Source organism: Diabrotica virgifera, chromosome 4, assembly GCF_917563875.1.
Source record: "Diabrotica virgifera virgifera chromosome 4, PGI_DIABVI_V3a".
NCBI lineage: Eukaryota > Metazoa > Arthropoda > Insecta > Coleoptera > Chrysomelidae > Diabrotica > Diabrotica virgifera.
The window spans coordinates 3,324,025-3,343,031 of record NC_065446.1 but is presented as its reverse complement, the minus strand read 5'-3'; the positions used below and the strand labels follow the sequence as shown (position 1 = coordinate 3,343,031).

Here is a 19,007-nt window from a genome sequence, read left to right as displayed (position 1 = left end):
TTTTGTTTTCCAGTGTCTTCGTTGGATCCTTCGTTAATTTGGTATAAGGTCCATTTGTAATTAGATCTCTAATTTTGTCCTCATATTGTACTTTATTAATTAAAAAAAGTTTAAAATTATTAAATTAGTTAAAAAGGGAATCATTAAATCCTTATATGATAGAGCCAAAATTACTTGTTCTAACGAAAATTCATTTTTAGAAGAAAAACAATTGTTAACATCTGTTTTATTAAAAAATGATTATCCCATATCGTTTATAAATAAGGAATTGTCAAGATTGGATCGAATGGAACAGAACAACTTAGAACGGGATCCTACAACATTCACAAGAAATAATACGAGGAAAATATCAATACCATATGTAAAAGGACTATCCGAGAAACTTAAAACAATAGGGAATAAATTCAACATATCAACAACATTCAAAACAACAAACACATTGAGATCTATTCTATCTAAAACTAAACCTAACAGTGAACAAGAAAGAACAAAGAATTGTATTTATAAAATACCTTGTGAATGCGAACAATTTTATATAGGTGAAACGTCAAGACCATTAGACGTTAGAGTAAATGAACATCAGTCTTATATAAAAAATAGAGAATTTGATAGATCTCAAATATGTCAACACGCATGGGATAATGAACATAGAGTTCAGTGGAGAGATTCAAGTATAGTCCTAAAAGAAGCAGATAGTAAAAAGAGAAAAATCAAAGAAGCGGCTCTAATTATGCTAAATGAAACCAATTGTGTCGCAAATTCCTCGGTAGAATGCAGTAGGATGTGGTTACCCATACTAAAGAAGGAAGTCAATAGAAAGAAAATACCACAATTAGTAAATCAGTAACATATCGAGTTAGTACATATTTAGTATTTTAGTATTATTTAAAATTTAAAATATCAAGTCAGAATTTGGTATTAGTTTTGAGAGTAAACTAAATGTAAACCCAAATACTTGCGATGTCGGGATAGTATCACGAGATTTTTCCTGGTTTTCCCTCGTGATTTACTATGGAATCTCTAACGCGAGAATTTCAGTACCACCGTTGCATTTGGTTGTCTTTTTAAAGACAGACCACATGCTATGATTTTTTGTGGCGGCTCTTCTTGAGTTGGGATTGATTTCATGTAATCGAATGAACTATCTTTTAGTAAAGTCGTCCCAGGAACGCAACTCATCAATATTGGCAATATCATTTTTAAAGTCGTCTACTTTAAAATGTATAATACGTGTCTGAATTGCCGATATAAATGAGGCAGATTAAATAAATTATTAGAAGAATTTTTTACTAAGCAACAACATTTTTGTTTATTTAATATTATTTTGTATTTTGACAACGACACCCGACTTGGGCGTCGAAACGTTAATAAAATCATTTTTAGGTAAAATTGTGGCTTATTTCCCATTTGAATATACTTGATTATAAAAATGCCACAAGAAAATAGCTTCAGAACAACATTGAGCAGTACATTTGTATCTATGCATTGTATATATACACATGTACTTCTCGAGTTTGAAAATAGATAATAAAATATCTAACAATAGTGAATAACGTTCGTTATTCACTAGTAATGTCAACCCGCCTGTACAGTTAATTCTTCTTTGGGCCACTTTAAGTTTGGTTACTGTGGCCTGGGTTAACAATAATGTTCCGGCGCCATAAGTCATAACTGGAAGCACACATTGGCCGAATTTCTTCTTTTTCAGATAATTTGACATGTTGCTCTTGAAGATGTCTAATAGAGCCATGTACGGCCCATGCCAAGGCGATACTTCTTTGTAGATCGGCAGTTTGATTGTCCCTGGCAATTTGCATGTCATGCCATAAGTAATTATATTTACGGACCAATGGTGTTTCGTTGAGGTCGACTTTTAGATTTTCGCTTGGTACCAGGTTTATCATGTATTATGTCTTTCCAAAATTTATGTTTAAACCAACTTTACAGGCGGCATCTAACTCAGTAAGCATAGTTCAAATCTCATTTAAGGTGTCTGTTATAAGAACTGTGTCGTCTGCGAAACCTAGGTGGGAGAGCCTTTCGCCGTCGAGTTTTATTCCTTTGGCGTCTCAATCCAATTGTTTGAAAGCATGTTCAAGTACTGCCGTAAAGAGTTTGGGAGATAACGTGTCTCCCTGTCTAATTCTTCTCTTGATTTTTATAGATTTGGTATCTTTGTGTAGTTGGACGGTCTTGGTTGCATTATTGTTTACGTTTGCGACTAATTTGGAGTACCAATAATATTTACGACTTTCCTCCAACGCCCTCATTATGCTGTTAATTTCTATCGTATCAAATGCTTTCCGAGAGTTTACGAAAGCTAGGACCAGTGATTGGTTGTATTCGATGGATTTTTCTATAATCCCTTTTATGCAGTAAAGGTGGTGGTTAGTACCAAATTTTTTCCTAAAACCTGTCTGTTCTCTGAGTTGAGAAAAATCTAATTTTGCTTCTAGTCTATTTGTTATTATTCTTGTGAATAACTTGTAGAGGTGGTCTAATAGGCTTTTGAGCCGGTAATTCTCGACGTCTGTTGGATCGTCCTTTTTGTGTAATGAGAGCCATCTTGTACGTGTTTCACTTTGGTGCAGACATAAGTTGAACAGTTCCTTTATGTTCTTTGAAAGTCTGTCTCCTCCAATCTTTGCGGCTTCTATAACAATATTGTCTTCTCCTTGAGTATTATTTCTTTTCATTTTCCTCAATGCGTTTATTTCATCTATTGATATATCAGGCAGCAATTCCGATATTTCTTTGGCTAATCTTTTTCCTAAATCTTTTAGTGGCTTATCATGGTTTTGTTGGCTGTTGCATAGTTCTGTATAGTATTATAGAAGTCTTTTACTACTCTTAGTAATTCATCTCTGTTGGTGATGATATTTCCATCTCTATCCTTTGAAGGATATTGTAGTAATAATATGAAAAAATGCAAGCTTTCCAATTATGAAAAAATAATTTTTCTGCAGGCAATGATTAAAAAGTTATTCTAAGTGTTTATAAGCAAAAAATCAACTTGTTTTTGTGAAATCGTCTTGCAATATTTAAAATCGTTTTCCTTTATTTGTTTTTACAATTATAATAGAAAATACCCTCTTCTTTCATAATCTACCTGTGGAATTACGGTACGCAACTCTACTGTTTTCTGAGTTACATTGTTGAAAAAAAAATAATTTGGGATAAATAAATAAAATAACTTTAAACTATTTCATTGATTACTCTGAAACTTTGAGTATATTTTAAGCACCACAAGATTCAATATATATCCAAATCTGAAGGTGCTAAGTTGATTTGTAAAAAAGTTATTAACATTAATAAAAAACCGAAATTTCTAACTTATTTTGCAATTTTTTTATATGACAAGTGTGTACTGGCCGGTCTGTACTGTTCACTGTTACCGCTGGTAACATTTAAAAATCTTGTAAATAAATATTTTATGACGATGAATAATTCCAGTTACCAATAGAAATATATTATTATATTATGTGTTAATAGCAAGCGCGGCTCCTCCTTAGGGTCAATTGGTCAATGACCCCCCTAAAATAATCTCATAAAAATACCAATTTTATTAAAAATATCTTTTATCTAAAACTTCACTCTGAAATATAAAATTCTCTCTCAGCAGTCTGCATTGGCAAAACAAATATAATAGATATAATAACGTCGCGCCTCGCGCTATACACAAGCCCGTGGCTGGGCCGTATTTTAAATTGTCTATATACAGTTCTTATGGCTTATGGACAAATGCATGTAAAATAGAAAAGAGACGGCAGATAGCAATTTCGTGGGCGAGAGTGGGAGTGACCTTTCCGTCGTATACCTCTAGTAGAGTCGACGGCCTCACGTTTAGTTAGTTACCGTCTGCTGACCGCACTTCACGGCAGGTCTATATCGATCGCGGCGTATTTGCGTAATTTATTTTGTTTTGTTGGATTTTTTTGTGATTGTAACAAAAACAAGATGAGTGTTGTTGACGAAATAATTGCCTTAAAATCTGCTGGAACACTAAATTATGAACGGCGGCTTGAGAAAAAAGAAAGTGGTCGACCAAAACCAAACATGAATTTAAAACAAACAACAAAGGATAGGGGTAAGGACATTCAAAGATATTTTAAAGAATCAATGTACAATTTGTGTGATTGGATTTGTGGCTGCAGTGTGAGAAATGCATTTTTTTGCTATCCGTGTTTACTGTTTTCGAATGACGCTGTATGGGCGAAAAATGGAGTAACTGACATTAAGCATTTAAAAGTGAAAATTACAAAACATGCCTCTTCAACTACTCATATAAATTCATCAATGAGTTACGCAAGTTTAGGACGTGTTAACATAAGACAGCAACTTGATAGTGTATATCGTAAATCTGTGCATGACTTTAATGAATTGGTATCTAAAAATAGGTATATTTTAAACAAACTAATCGACTGTGTAAAATTTTGTGGAGTTTTCGAAATTGCATTGCGCGGTCATGACGAAAGTGACAGCTCCAATAATCGTGGAATTTTTCTGGGCCTTATCGATTTTGTTTCTGAACTGGATTTAATGTTTAAAGAACACATTGAAAAAAGTACAGTATTTAAAGGAACATCGAAAACAATTCAGAACGATATTTTAGAATCAATGTTAGCCATTGTGCATACTCATATCATGAAGGAGATTGGCCAGACAAATTTTGTGGCCATTCAAGTAGATGAGACCACAGACAGCTCCAATAAAACGCAGATGATTATCATATTGCGATATGTATTAACTGGTATTGTACATGAAAGATTTTGGAAATTTGTTAACCCCCTAGGTACTACAGCACAACATTTAACTAATGTAATATTGGAAGAACTTCAATTATTAAAAATTAATGAAGCACCTGAAAAATTGATTGCCCAAAGTTACGATGGTGCATCAGTCATGAGCGGTAAACTGGGAGGAGTACAAACAAAAATTAAAGAAATATACCCAAATGCACACTTCATTCACTGCTATGCCCATCAATTTAATCTTATCCTCCAAAAAGCGGCGAGTCAACACAAACCGATAAAAATATTTTTTGCAAATTTACACGGATTTTCGTCCTTTTTCGGCCGATCTCCAAAACGTACGATGGTTCTGGATAGAGTGGTTAAAGTAAGGCTACCTAAAGCTGCGCCTACTCGATGGGCTTTCAATACAAAATGTGTTGAAATTGTATACACTTATAAAGATGATTTAAAATCTTGCTTAGAGGAAATTATTGATGAGGAGCAAGATGGTAACAATATAAATCAAGCAACTGGTTTAAAAAGACATTTGGAAGATGAGCATTTTTTATTTTGGTTAAATTTTTTCCATAAAATAATGCCCCATGTTGATATATTGTTTAAACAATTGCAAATGCGAGACATTGATGTTATATCTGTCAAAAATTGTATCCTGTCTTTTAACAACAATATCCAAATAATTAGAAATACTATTTTGGAATCAGAAGTACCAAGCACATCAACAGCAAAAAAAAGAAAAACTACTGCAGAGGATCCAAAGCGACGAACTGCACTTGAAATTTGTGATATTATTATATCTGAAATAAATCACAGGTTTAGTTTCAATGATCATCTCATGATTTCACAGTTATTCTACATAGAGAAATTTGAAGCATACACTACCAACTTTCCGCAAAATATTTTAAAAATGGTGACGGCTAATTATCCCACAGTGAATATTTCCAAACTAAAATCGGAACTTGAAGTCTTATATTGTCGTGAGGATTTTCGCAATAGTGCTGGTGCAGTAGCCATACTTCAGCTTTTTATTAACATGAATTTGTCTGAAACATTTTCTGAAGCAGTGAAGTTATTAAATATTTTGTGCACACTCCCTATGACAACCGTGGAAAGTGAGAGATGTTTTTCTACTTTAAAAAGAGTAAAAACATTCCTGCGTAATACGATGGGACAACCTAGACTTAGTGCCTTGTCTATGCTGAGCATCGAGAAAACGCTTGTCAAGAGCATTCCAAATTTCAATGAGAAGGTCATAGACTATTTTGCAGAACTAAAGGATAGAAGAATTGACTTAAAATATAAAAATATTTAAAGTAAGTTTCGTTTTAATAAATTTACAATTTATTATACTATAAATATTCCTATCTATATATCAGTCAATAACCTGTTCATACCATTTTTCCTATATTTTTTAAAAGATTTACTCTAAAAAAAGACAAATTTAATTTTCGGAAAACTAGGGTAAATAGTATTGAGTTTTATCTAAGTCTGTATTTTTTATCTAAAATATAAATGCTAAAAGATCTTTTAAATACTTTAAAAAATCAACAGTTTGAAGTTTTCAAACCAAAATGACCCCCCTGAAGATTGACCCACGAGCCGCCGCTGGTTAATAGTACCTAATTCAGTAAATAGCCAACTACTCGCAGACACACGAAAATATTGGCGAGTTTATGTGACTCAGTTGCACTTTATTATACTCTGTTACCAGTCTCATTTGTGGTTACAATGGTTATATCCTCGCTGTCGCTCGGGACCGGCTAGTGTCTGAAAATTTTGAAGGAGCGACGGCGTGAACGAGCTGTGTATATCAGTAGCCCTGTTACCAGATTTAAATTTGGTTACAGTACCTATAAAAAGTGTGCGTGCAGTTAACCGTGGATGAGTGTCGCTGCGTAATCGATCAACTACTTGAAAAGTAATTCTCCTTGTATAATTTTGAAGAAAAAAAATGAGATTATTGAAAATGAAAGACCTATTTTAAACAATTTAAAAAAGGAATCAAAAAAAGTAGTTCGATATTTTAAATTTACAGTAGAACGTCGATAATACGGACGTCAAAAATCCGGACCGTCAATAATCCGGATTTGTATCTAGCAAAAATATCTGATTATTTTAAAATAAATGAAGAACTTCGCTCCGAAAAACGAACCTCTACCGCAGTTCAAAAATATTTTACACATTTTTTTAAAAGCCCAAATAGAGTCTGATATTTTTATTGTACACATGGTTCTATTATAAAGTAAATACAATACAGTGTTTAAACATAAAAATATGTTTTGATAAATTTCACCTCTAGACACTTTACTGTACGAGAGAAAACGTAAAATTTTAATACGTTTGTTGTACTTTAATGTGTATACTGGCCTTTTTTGAGGTAATTTCGATAATCCGGATAATTTGATAATCCGGATGGGTCCGGTCCCAATTAATTCGTATTATTGATGTTCTACTGCAGTTGGTACAGTGAAAATCCTTGGTTATGTGGTTGCAAGAAAAATAGACTATTGTTGGCCATGTCTTCTGGTGTCTACAGAAAAATGGGTGGACCAGGTTCACGATTTAAATAGTTAAATAGTTTAAAAAGGAGACATGAAATTTCTCCGTTGGCTACATGTAAGATGTATACCCAATTTGATTCAGTTTGGCAAAACAAGAATCGAAAGTTCTCTTAACCAAGCTTTTAAAGCAAATATTGCTAAACATAATGAGTTTGTTAAAAAAATAGATAGGTATATCCTTAGCACACTTATAATATATACCGTATGTTTTTTGGCCAAACAAGAATTAGCGTTTCGTGGTCATTTTGAGGACGACGACTCTGACAATCCAGGCAATTACAGGGAATTGTTAACATTAATTGCCAAAAAAGATCAAAAATTTTGACAACATCTATAAACATCAACTGTTTTTTCGAGAGTTTCAAGCGATATACAAAATAATATTATTGAAGCTATATATACATTTAGCCATATCTTCATTTTTTTTAAATAAGATTTTTTGCATCTAGTTTTGGTAACACTTTAGAAAAAGTCACGCGTCGCCACTGGTACTGTCCCAAACAGGGTATATTACCCTATTCCACGAATATACGACCCTCTTGGATTATCTCGACAACGAATATTTTGCTGTGTAAAATAAGAATAATGAAAGTAAATTGAAAATTACATTGCTGTTTATTTGAATAATTATTATAGCCATTAATGCCTGGTTGCACCAACAGATCTTAAGCTCCAGCTTAGCCAAGCTCTACTTATAAATAGGACCTCCTTGAGTATCACTTACGTTGCACCATAATTTTAGATTCTTACCTTATTATCAATTATATCTATTATTATATTATGGTATTCTTATTATAAGATATTATAATTATAGTATATTAATTCTTATTTATGATATTCTCGACTTAAGCTTAAGATCTGTTGGTGCAACCGGACATTACTTTCGTACTTCTTATGTTGTACACTAAAATATTCGAACTATCTGTAGATTTTACCTGAACTATCTGTAGACAAATTTTTTAGTATTGCTAGTAGGTATAGTTTTATTTGTCGGGTATTTTCAATTTTCCAGCTGACAACTTCCTGTGTGCAAAACTTTTTTGTGGTGTAACGCTACAAATTTAAAAATCAAGGTGTTGGTCTACAGTTAGGTAAAAAATAAGGTAACTGCATTTTAAATTAATATCAATATTATTATAGCTAACTAATACTTTTTTAAACGTATCAATAATTCTAATGAGACATACTCGTAACACTCATACAATAATTACCGTAATATTGTTAATCAGAATAATATCAAAAATAATAATTTAACAATATATTTATTGTTCTAGATGTAGTTAATCAATGTTAATGTACCTACTTAATTTTTTTGTTATTTATAAAATAGATAAAACCGAATACCTGTATCCGATTAATCTCCTGTTATCTCCGGCGCCACTGGCGCATCACCTACCTTGCCTTATCTCTTGATGGTGGAATCTACAGGTCTGTGGCAACCGCAACAGCATGTTGCTGGGCAATCGTATGACTCAGTTCAACTCACGCTGCTTTGTTAACTACATGTACGTCAAACGACTTCGGTTATGAACCGTTCGCGTAAAAATAACGACTCTTGACTCTTGAATTAACCACTAAAACCATCAATAAACAATCCAGAAATACTTAATGATGACCCCCCAATCTACACCCGTTCTGCACTACACAAAACAACCCCTTCTCCCTCAGAACAATCATGTGACAGTTTTTAACCCTAAGAAAACGAGAAAAGTTAAAAGTGACAGTAAAAAGAAAATTAAGTGTGTGATAGTTGGAGATCAAGCTGTTGGGAAAACCTCTTTGGCTGTGTCCTATAGTAATGATAGCTTTCCAAGTGAATATATACCTACGGCTTACGATAATTATAACGGTAAGTCCAGATTTAACAGTTGAACTGACAGCTGACCTGTTCATCTTTTGTTTTTGAAATGTTTGGAAATTTTGCAAATAAACGAAATCTTAGTCTTCCCAAAATTTTAAATCAAGTATATTTTATCTCTTGTATTAATATCATTTTATTATTATACACTGATTTAATGAAGAATGGGTAATTTTCACAAAGTTTACCTTTTTAACTGGCGCGCCTCGCCGGTGTAATTTATGTTTTTATGAAGGTTTTGCTATCTTTTGCAAAGCTGAAGGAAAAAGGTTTCATATGTAAGACTTACTAAATTGAGTTTGACCCTTTATTTATTTAAATAGTTATAAATAAAGATTGAAAAACAAATTCGCAAAAACATCTTATTTTTGTATTATTAAAAGCAAAAGCACTATAAAATATTTAGAAGTATACACTACGGGTATAAATAAAAAAAAATTGGTTGAAAAATATTCATTAATTTATGAGATATAGAATTTGTTTATTAAATGTTGTAGTAGGGGAGGAAAGTATGCTAAATTTGCAGTTACTCGAGCGCTGTTGGACCTATTGGGTTGTGATTATTAGGTCCTAAAACAAAAAAAAAAGTTAAGTAAAGTTTTCCATTTTAGTGGGGACTTTCCATTTTTAAAGTTATACTTTCTAGGCGCGATTGGGAATGAATTTTTATTATTCTGCACGCATGCGCACCCAGACAGTATGGCGTTAGTTGCTAAATATTTCAAGTTATTTTATAATCAATGCAAAACAAAGGTGTCAAAAGAATATATTAGTATTTTTAGTAAATATATTTATTATAATTTTTGTGTCTTTGTCTTCCTCGGGAGTAAGATAAGTATTATTAAAACATTTATATTTTTATTATACTCAGGGGCGTCATTTGATAGGGGGCAGGGGGGCATTTGCCCCCCCCTGGCCCTGAAAATTACTGAAATTTACAAAAAATAGATCAACAATAGATCAAAAATAGATATAAACAGAGAGATCGTAGCGTTATTGGTAGAGCATTCGGCTATCGGCATTCGGAGATCGAGAGGTCTTGGGTTCAAATCCTCATCATTCCTATTCTTTTTTTTTATTTTTGGAAAGTGGTAAGCATTAAAATTAGTTTAATATTTAAATAAAATAAAACTAAACTATTTAAAGAATATTTATTTCAAACAACAAAATAATCGTTTGGTTTTGATTCAATTCGAGTCTCTTGCCATCTCCTGACACCTGGTGTTTCGGAATCTATTCCTTGTCAAAGAGGCTTTACAATTAGACTGAATTGGAACATAACGAAACGAAATATAACTGCAGATATTAAAATATTTGCAGTCGAGTGTGGTTAGACTGTCCTCTAACGGAGAATAACGAAATGAGTGAAATATTTATTTCGTTGAAATCATATATAGAAGTATAACTTCTTACGTGCGTACAAAGTAGGTACACACACATTCTTTTTTAATTTAATTTTCCATTTCCAACAATCGACTCCTATTTATGATTTTAAAGTAACCGCCCCCCCCCCCCCCACCTCCGTTGGGGGTCGTATTTAGTACCATTCGAAAGATTTTTTAAAAACATTGAATACGTGTATTTTGAAGTTTTTCGATCTGATGGTCATATCGCGGAGTTCGTATTTAAAATTTTAAATTAACCCTCCCCCCTCCCCATTCCTCTCCGAAGGGGGTCGTGTTTGGTATTATTCGATAGATTTTTGAAAAATATTGAACACGGATTTTTTAGTTTTTCGATGTGACGTTCATTTTCCGAAATATTCGCTTTTTTTTGTGAAACTTTTTGACTCACCCATTTCCTGACGCCCGGCCCCGCGCAGATCGTCAGATATTTGGAATACCTATACACTATTTTGCTTGTACTTAAGTCACCTTATCTTAATATGACAATTTCGAGTTTTTCTAAGGATAGATTTTTTTTTCGGACCCCCCTTAACCAACTCCCTGTGTTAAGCCAATTTAGAGGTACATACATCTGCAGGGTACAAGGTTTCTCCCCAGGTGATAATCTGACGCGCTCGAGTAACTGAAAAAATCGCCGCTTGGGCTCCCCTACCATTATTATTTGTTTAATTGCAAAAACACGGTCATTGACAATACAGAGTATACTTTTATAACGTCTCTCTTGTTTGCCTTTATTTATATTTTCGATAGCTGTCGTGAGAAATTAAAATTTCTATTAAACTCCCCGCCAAAATGTCGTTTGAAAATTTATTGTAATTTGTATATGTATAACTTACAGTGGCGGATCCAGAAATTTTTGGGTGGGGTGTGGGGTCATGGATCTTGCGGGTGAATGAATTACTTTACTCTGATGCATGGTCACTTAGAGCCCGCGCAGACTGCAGACTTTTTAGTCGGCCGATAGTTTAGTCGGCTTCTTAATCAGTACAGAGAGGTATGCATCGTATGAATGAATTTTTTAGCATCAAAAGTAAACAAGTTACGCTCAAAATAAAGTTGATCCCTTTTTTTTTGGTAAGAAATCGGGAAAATCACCCCCTAATTAGCATTTCAAATGAACTTAATTGTTACCACTTCACAAGTTTTTTACTCGCGTATGTATTGATCATATGATCTGTAAGTTTTATCGGTTCAATGTCCTTATTTTTGAAAGAGCTGTAGTTAAAAGAGCTTGAACGCGTCACTTATCACGAGTGTATGCAAATTTAGAAACACCGAATCTTAACCAATTTTTGTCTTACAGAAAAACAAAAAAATACAAAATATTCAAAAAAGTAAAGCCGACTTTTTTTATTGTTTAAGATTTTTAGTGTCTAACATTTTTTAAGTTATTTTAAAAAAAAATCATTTTTTTCAAAATTAAAATTTTTAAAATTGTTACTTAAGACCCAATTTTTTTCAAAAATAAGCACTTTGTATCGATGAAACTTACAGATCATATATAAACACAACAAAAGTAAAGAAACTTGTGAAGCGGTAACGATTAATTCCATTTAAATTGCTAATTGGGGGTGATAGTCCTGATTTTTTTTTTTTGCAAAAACAAAAGGGGCCAACTTTATTTTGAGCGTAACTTCCTTACATTTGATGCTAGAATTTTTTTTAAACACTTTAAGAAAGTTGTAATGTGTTTTCCCCAAGAATGCTTCATTATTTGGATATTTCACATTGAATCATTCTCTTTGGAATTTTTCGAATATGAACCATTTTTCATTAGCTATAACTCTGCTTTTGCTAGGTATAGAGACCTAATATATACGCCATTTTTTTCACTTTTTTATAGTCTATAGTTTTGATAAAAATATTTTTTTCGACAAAATGCTTACGTTTTGAATTATTTGCGAAAAACCGTCTAAAAACGTGTTTATTTTGTTGAAAAATGAACATATTCACTTGCAAATAACTCGAAAAGTATTGATTTGGTGAAAAAACTCTATAGAACAAAAGTTGCTTAAAATTAGCCAATTTATCCATTTCGGGACATATTTTGGACATATATTTTTTCACCCCCGAGATAGGGTGAAACTCACCCCCAGTGCAGAACACACATCGGCACAATATCACTGTTTTTCTTTGACATGTTAGCTATGTCTGTGCCAAATTTTATGTCAATCCAAGCGGTTCTTTAAAATTTACAGCAAAAACCGTGAAAGAATGTACTAATGAGGGAAATTGCAAACTACGGATTTACACTTATATTAAAAATAATGAGGCTCAGAACTTCAACAATATCAACTACTAATAGATACTCGCATGTTATTAGTTTTAGAAGACAAATTTACATAAAAGAAGAAGATATTCCAAAAATACAATACAAGATATTGCAAAGAAGAAGATATATAGGGGACGATGGGGTTTTGGGGGTTGGTCAATATAGCAATCAACAGCAATTAATTAGCAATAAAATATGCTGCAAAGATGGACCTCGTATCATAACCCTTTTTCTTGCCGAGATGAAGCTATAGCTATGCTACTTTTACCATAGGTATTATATAGTTGACATAACCATTGTTTCTCGGAAACGGCTATAGCAATATTTTATTTTTGTAATAAATTAGCACTACATTAAATAAGTCCTCCTCTGAATACAGCCTTATGAAATGAGTATGCTAACTTTATCGACATTATCACAATACAGTTCAAGCTCGAGTTCAAGTTAACACGCAGAGAAAAATCACGGAAAAACATACCTTTGAACAGAGATGATTTTCTTGGCTTTGCATTCTCAGAGAATTTTTAAAATACTCATCCAAGCAACTTTTTAGTAGGGCCAAAATAAGCATTGTCATCGTCAACCTTCGAAGGAAAATTTTACCTTCAATAATAGAACCAAATTAAAACTAAAAAATAAAAAAAAGTGCAAATGCAATTTTCCTTAAGAGGAAACAGTAGATCAACAGGTAGCGAAAACGCATTCCAAGATTATTGCTGTAATTTTGAATATTTTTGCGAGATATTTGGCACACATATTCGTAATATAATAAAGAATGGCGGTACAGAGCCCAATTTGAAAAATATATTAATATGTGGAAATTACTCTGTAATTAAATACAATATTAAAAAAACGAGCCTGTACCGCCATTAAGAAGAACAAAAAAATATACTTTCTTCAAATAAACTTTTTTATCCGATGCCTAGATTTTGTGTCATTTTGGAACTACTAAAATTTTTTATTTCATTAGTAGTTCCAAAATGACAAAATCTAGGCATCTGATAAAAAAGTTTATTTGAAGAAAGTGTATTTTTTTGTTCTTCTTAGTGGCGGTACGGGCTCGTTTTTTTTAATATTGTATTTAATTACAGAGTAATTTCGACATATTAATATATTTTTCAAATTGGGCTCTGTACCGCCATTCTTTATTATACGTGTGCCAAATATCTCGAAAAAATATTCAAAATTACAGCCGCAATCTTGGAACGCGTTTTGGCTACCTGTTGATCGCTACTGTATCACCTTAAAATGATTTTTCCTTTATTTTAATTGGTTTCTTAAAATGTATTCACAAGCTAAAAAACGGATGAGTAATTGTAATTTGCATATCACTCTTTAGTCTTTCTTTGTTTATTTTGGTGTTTTGCATTTAATTATGCGATAAAAGTAATTACTTACGTATTGAGGACTGTAAAATGTATTTTTCGGTATTTAACAGCAACAACGAACAATATAGTCCAGGGCATTTAGAAAAAATAACTCGGATTTTTAAATACATACAGCAAATATATGGACTTGTAACTTTTCGCATTGTGTTACATCAGGAAAAAGAATGTGTGTGTACTTTGTACGCCCGTAAGAAGTTATACTTCTATTATATAATTTCAAAGAAATAAATATACTTAACAGGTTATTTGTATTTTATTTAAATATTAAACTAACTTTCTTACCTACCACTTTGGTATACGTTTGGAACGGACAGGCACCCTAAGAAGAACAAGAATACTCGGAGGTTTTCGGGGTTGCTGAGTACGATTATGACATAGGTGAAGACCTCTGGAGTATCTGATCTCCAGGGCGGACACAAGAAATATAATAGAAGACTACAGGGGAAAAATGACTACGCTGTAAGTCAATTTTTATCGATTTTTGATGAATACATTTTTCGATACTTGGATGCACTTAGTACAATCCACAAATATCAAACAAAATAAAAGTGCAATAAGTCAAACGTTACAAACGAATAAAATAATGCTGTACAATGGAAGAGCGCTGCAAGTCAAGGTTAAACTAGGCAACAATGCTATAACTCAGATTTAGGTGCTCAATGCGCCTGTCCATAGGGTCAATTTACAACGGAAACGGAAAATCACAGTCAGTGTTCAGCATTCATACAAGTTGTTTATTTTAGTATCATTATTATCATAATCACAGTTTGTTTTTTTAACGTTTAGTAAGTTTGAACTATTGTTTATTAATATGGAAAGTGAGGACAGTGAAACTGAAGAGGCTTTACAGTCAAAAACTACAAGAAAACGAAAAAGTTTTGGGCGAATACGTGATGTAGCTTAAAGTGCAAACTCATGAAACAGGCGAGGACTGCTGTTGCAAACATTATCAGTGTTTTAAAAATATAACGGTTGAACAAATAAATACAATTATTCGTCATTTTAATTCTACGCTGAATTGGGCGGTATATTGTGATTGCGCGCAGCGGTCAAATACCTCCTGGGGTACTCTACACTTTAATACCCGAAAGTTAGGTTTCGACCGAAGGGTTAGGTCTTCCTCATTTGAAAATTGTACTGTATAATATATAATATATTATTGTGTTTTCAATTTATCAATCAAAGGCAAAATGAAAATTAAATTAAATTTTTTTAAAATGTCGCGGGCACATAAATTTGATACACCCTGTATATTGATCTGTAAATATTTATTAGAATTTAGTTTGGATGTAAGTGGATTTCTATTTTAATGAGCTTTCCGATGAACCATTAAAGACTTTTGTGAATAATTAAAGTGAAAAGGACGATGTATTTAGTTTTAAAATGGAAAAATATTGTTTACTACAGGAACTATAGAATCCACAGGTAGAGGTAATTATCATTTTCTAGAAAAATGGTTTAAAAGAAAGTTTGGAATTTTAATATCTTTGTTTCACCCCAAGTAAATGTTGTAGAATTCACCGAAAGTAATTAGGATGGTCGGAATAATTTAGAAGGAATGACTGTTTGTTTGTCGAATGGAAAAGAGAAATGTTTCTGATTCTTGGCAATTTGGAAGGGGAAAAGTGGTTTGAATGTTGAGTGAATTGGAAAAAGAAGTCATTATGTTATTGGCATCGCTGAGGAGCAGTTCGACGTTTTCGTGGATAGATAGTTAGCAAGTACCAGTGGTTGTTTGATAGTGGAGAATAGTGCTGAAAAGTGGAACGAGAGACAGATCAAATTGAGACGAAATACCTCTTTGATTCTGTATTATTGTGAGAAGGAGAGCAGAGAATTTTTGGAGTTTTGTTTGAATCGAGTACTGGTCAAAAGAGGCCTGGCTTGTTGGAGAATTGGTGCTGGTATGCTGATAGTTTTGAAGCTGGAGAACGGAGAGAGCTTTGATGAGTAGCTTTTAACATAGTCAACGAGGGAGAGCTGTTTTGGGTCACGAAAAGACATCAGAGTGAGTGAAGCAAAAGGTCAGTCAACTTATGTGAAAGATATTTTTATGTTCGGAAACTAAAATTTTGAGTAAAAAGCGTAGGAATTAAAATTCCAATATTTCAGAAAGTAAATAGGGAGTATAGCTAATCTTGCGAATACATAATTTGGTTTTGTTTATTTTGTTGTACCAAAGTCATCGGGAACAAACCGACAAATTGTTTTTTTTTTTTTGACTAGAATAAATTTAAATGGTAGAAATTTCATTCGGACATCTGTGTCCACAGGTTTTAGATTTGATAGATTTTTAGAGTATCGATTTTGATAAATAAAAGACAATTCTGTATGTTTATTTTATATTTTGCTTTATTTCTTTTCCCTATTTTATCCCGATTAGGATCAACTAAGAGATACTGAACCCACGAGAGAAGATAAGTATAACGTAAGATAATTTAGACATTTTCTTGATATTATAAAAAGGCACCCTGAGATTTTTTATTCATTTTTTATGTATGATTTGCGACAATTAAATAATTAATCAAATAAATAATAATTAATATAAAATTAATAAGAAGCAGATCATAACAATATATAATATATTAATTTTTTAATTAATTAATTTTTTAAAATTAGCAAAATTTCCGTTCAAAACGAATAAGAAGTAAATAAAACTTAGACACCCTGTTGAGAACCCTGACCGCTGCGCGCAATTGCAATCTGCCCGAATTGGGACGAGCCAAGTGTATATTTGGGTGGTCTAATATCCATACTTTCTGTAACTCAAAGAAGGCCAAGAAAAGGCGAAGAGAATTGCAACGTAAGAGACGGCTCTTTTTATTACAGAATTCTCCTTGCGGTAACTAATGATAAGGGGCATACATCACCTGCAAAAGACGTTCAGGTTTGTCAAAAAGCTTTTGATGCTCTTCGTGGCATATCCACGAGAAGATTACAAACTGTACAAAAAGCCCTAAAACACGATACAATTGCCAAGGACAGTAGAGGTAAACATGGCTCAAGACCCAATAAAATGTCTGAAGAAACTACGCAGTTAATTTTAAATCACATAAAATCATTCAAAGGGCGCATGTGTCATTGCAGCCTAAAAAAATCTAGCAGGAAGTACCTTCCAGAGGAACTTAACATTAAACAGATGTACAAAATGTTCCTTGAGAAACATCCCAATAGAGCAGTGTGCTATGAAGTATATAGAAAAACATTCAACACACGCTTTAATATCTCCTTTGGGTATCCCAGAATCGACACTTGCAGCATTTGTGATGCTTCCAAAATAAAAATAAGGGAATGTAAAGATGAAAAATTAATTAATAAACTTAAAACAGGGCAGAAACTTCACTTGCTGAAAGCGCAGACATTTTACAAACGAAAAACAAAAGCTAAACTACGAGCAAGGACCTCAAGAGAATATGTCATAGACATGAACTATAATAAAAACCTTCCAATGCCTAATATTACGAGTAACGATGTTTATTATAAAAGGCAGTTGTCTTTCTACTCCTTTAATGTCCATCGACGTAGTGATAATATTGTTGTTATGTACTCGTACCCTGAGACAGTAGCTAGAAAGGGTGCCAATGAAATTTGCTCATGCTCATTTCTGTATGACTATGTGACAATCCAGCTTCCTCCTGAAGTTCGTAACTTAGTGATTTTCTGTGATTCGTGTGGAGGCCAAAATAAAAATTGGACGGTATTCCGGTTTCTACATTATTTAGTCCATAAAATAAACAGATTTGACTCTATTTTAGTGACCTTTCCTATAAGAGGTCACTCCTAGATAGAGACGGATAAAGATTTTGGTATCGTTAACCAAAAAAGTGCAGCAGAAACCCAAGAAGATTGGGAAGCAGTGTTACGATTGGCTCGTCAAAATTCTGCGCCTTATAAAGTAGAAGTGGTTGATAACTACTTGGTGCGTAGCTGGGACACTTTTCTTGCACCTATGTATGCTACAAAAGCACCTTTTAAAACTAGACTAATGAGAGAATTAAGCATTTCAAAGCAACATCCCATACTAATTTATTTCAGAGACACCTACAATGGAACAATGGTTTCTGCTGTCATTAACAAAAAAGTGACTGGTAGGGAACCACCGTATACTGGAAAAGAATTCGTTGTTCCCTCTCGATCTTATACTGAGTCACTGCCCATTCCAATGGCAAAATAAAAAGATCTCCAAGTTTTAAAAAAATTTTGTTCAGAAAAAGGAAGAATTTTTTTGATTATTTTGATCAGCTAAAAAAAACTTGACTTATTTTTTATCTTAAGAATTTTACAATGTTTCATTTAACAGATAATATTAATATTTTTAGCTTTAGTTAAGTTAAGCAAGTCTAGTTCTGTTTATTTTTTTCTTTCGTTGAATTAATATTACATTTTGTCAATTACAGCGTTTTTGCCTTTTTCCTACAGACCTTTGGTTGTTTTTTTTTAATTTCTCTTGTTACCTTACCTACTGTATCAGTTTTATAATATCATACTCTGTATACCTATATGAGTTATCAAATACTCAATACAACAGTGTTTTAGCATGTTTATTTATGAACTATGAAGTTTTGAATCTAAAAATCGCGTTTTCCAAAAATTTATAAAATTGACTTACAGCGTTTTCCCCTGTAGTATTCTAATATCATTTGTTCTCATAACCCTTAGCACTTTAGGGGACATAACGCTTTAGTGGACATTTTACATTTACAATTAATTGGCACCTTTTGATTTATCACATCATTTATCATATTTATATTGAGGTTTTTCTTCATTACCA

At 32.7% G+C, this 19,007-nt stretch overlaps 1 protein-coding gene across 1 annotated transcript in view; it reads left to right on the top strand.

The window, feature by feature from the left end:
* The first annotated feature begins 8,760 nt into the window (after positions 1 to 8,760).
* Positions 8,761 to 19,007, top strand: part of LOC126882877 (rho-related GTP-binding protein RhoU-like) — a 185,718-nt gene continuing 175,471 nt past the window's right edge. Inside the window, exon 1 of the mRNA XM_050647936.1 lies at positions 8,761 to 9,161. Coding sequence (XP_050503893.1) covers positions 8,921 to 9,161 — 241 coding nt within the window. The 5' untranslated portion in view covers positions 8,761 to 8,920. The remainder of the gene's footprint in view (positions 9,162 to 19,007) is intronic.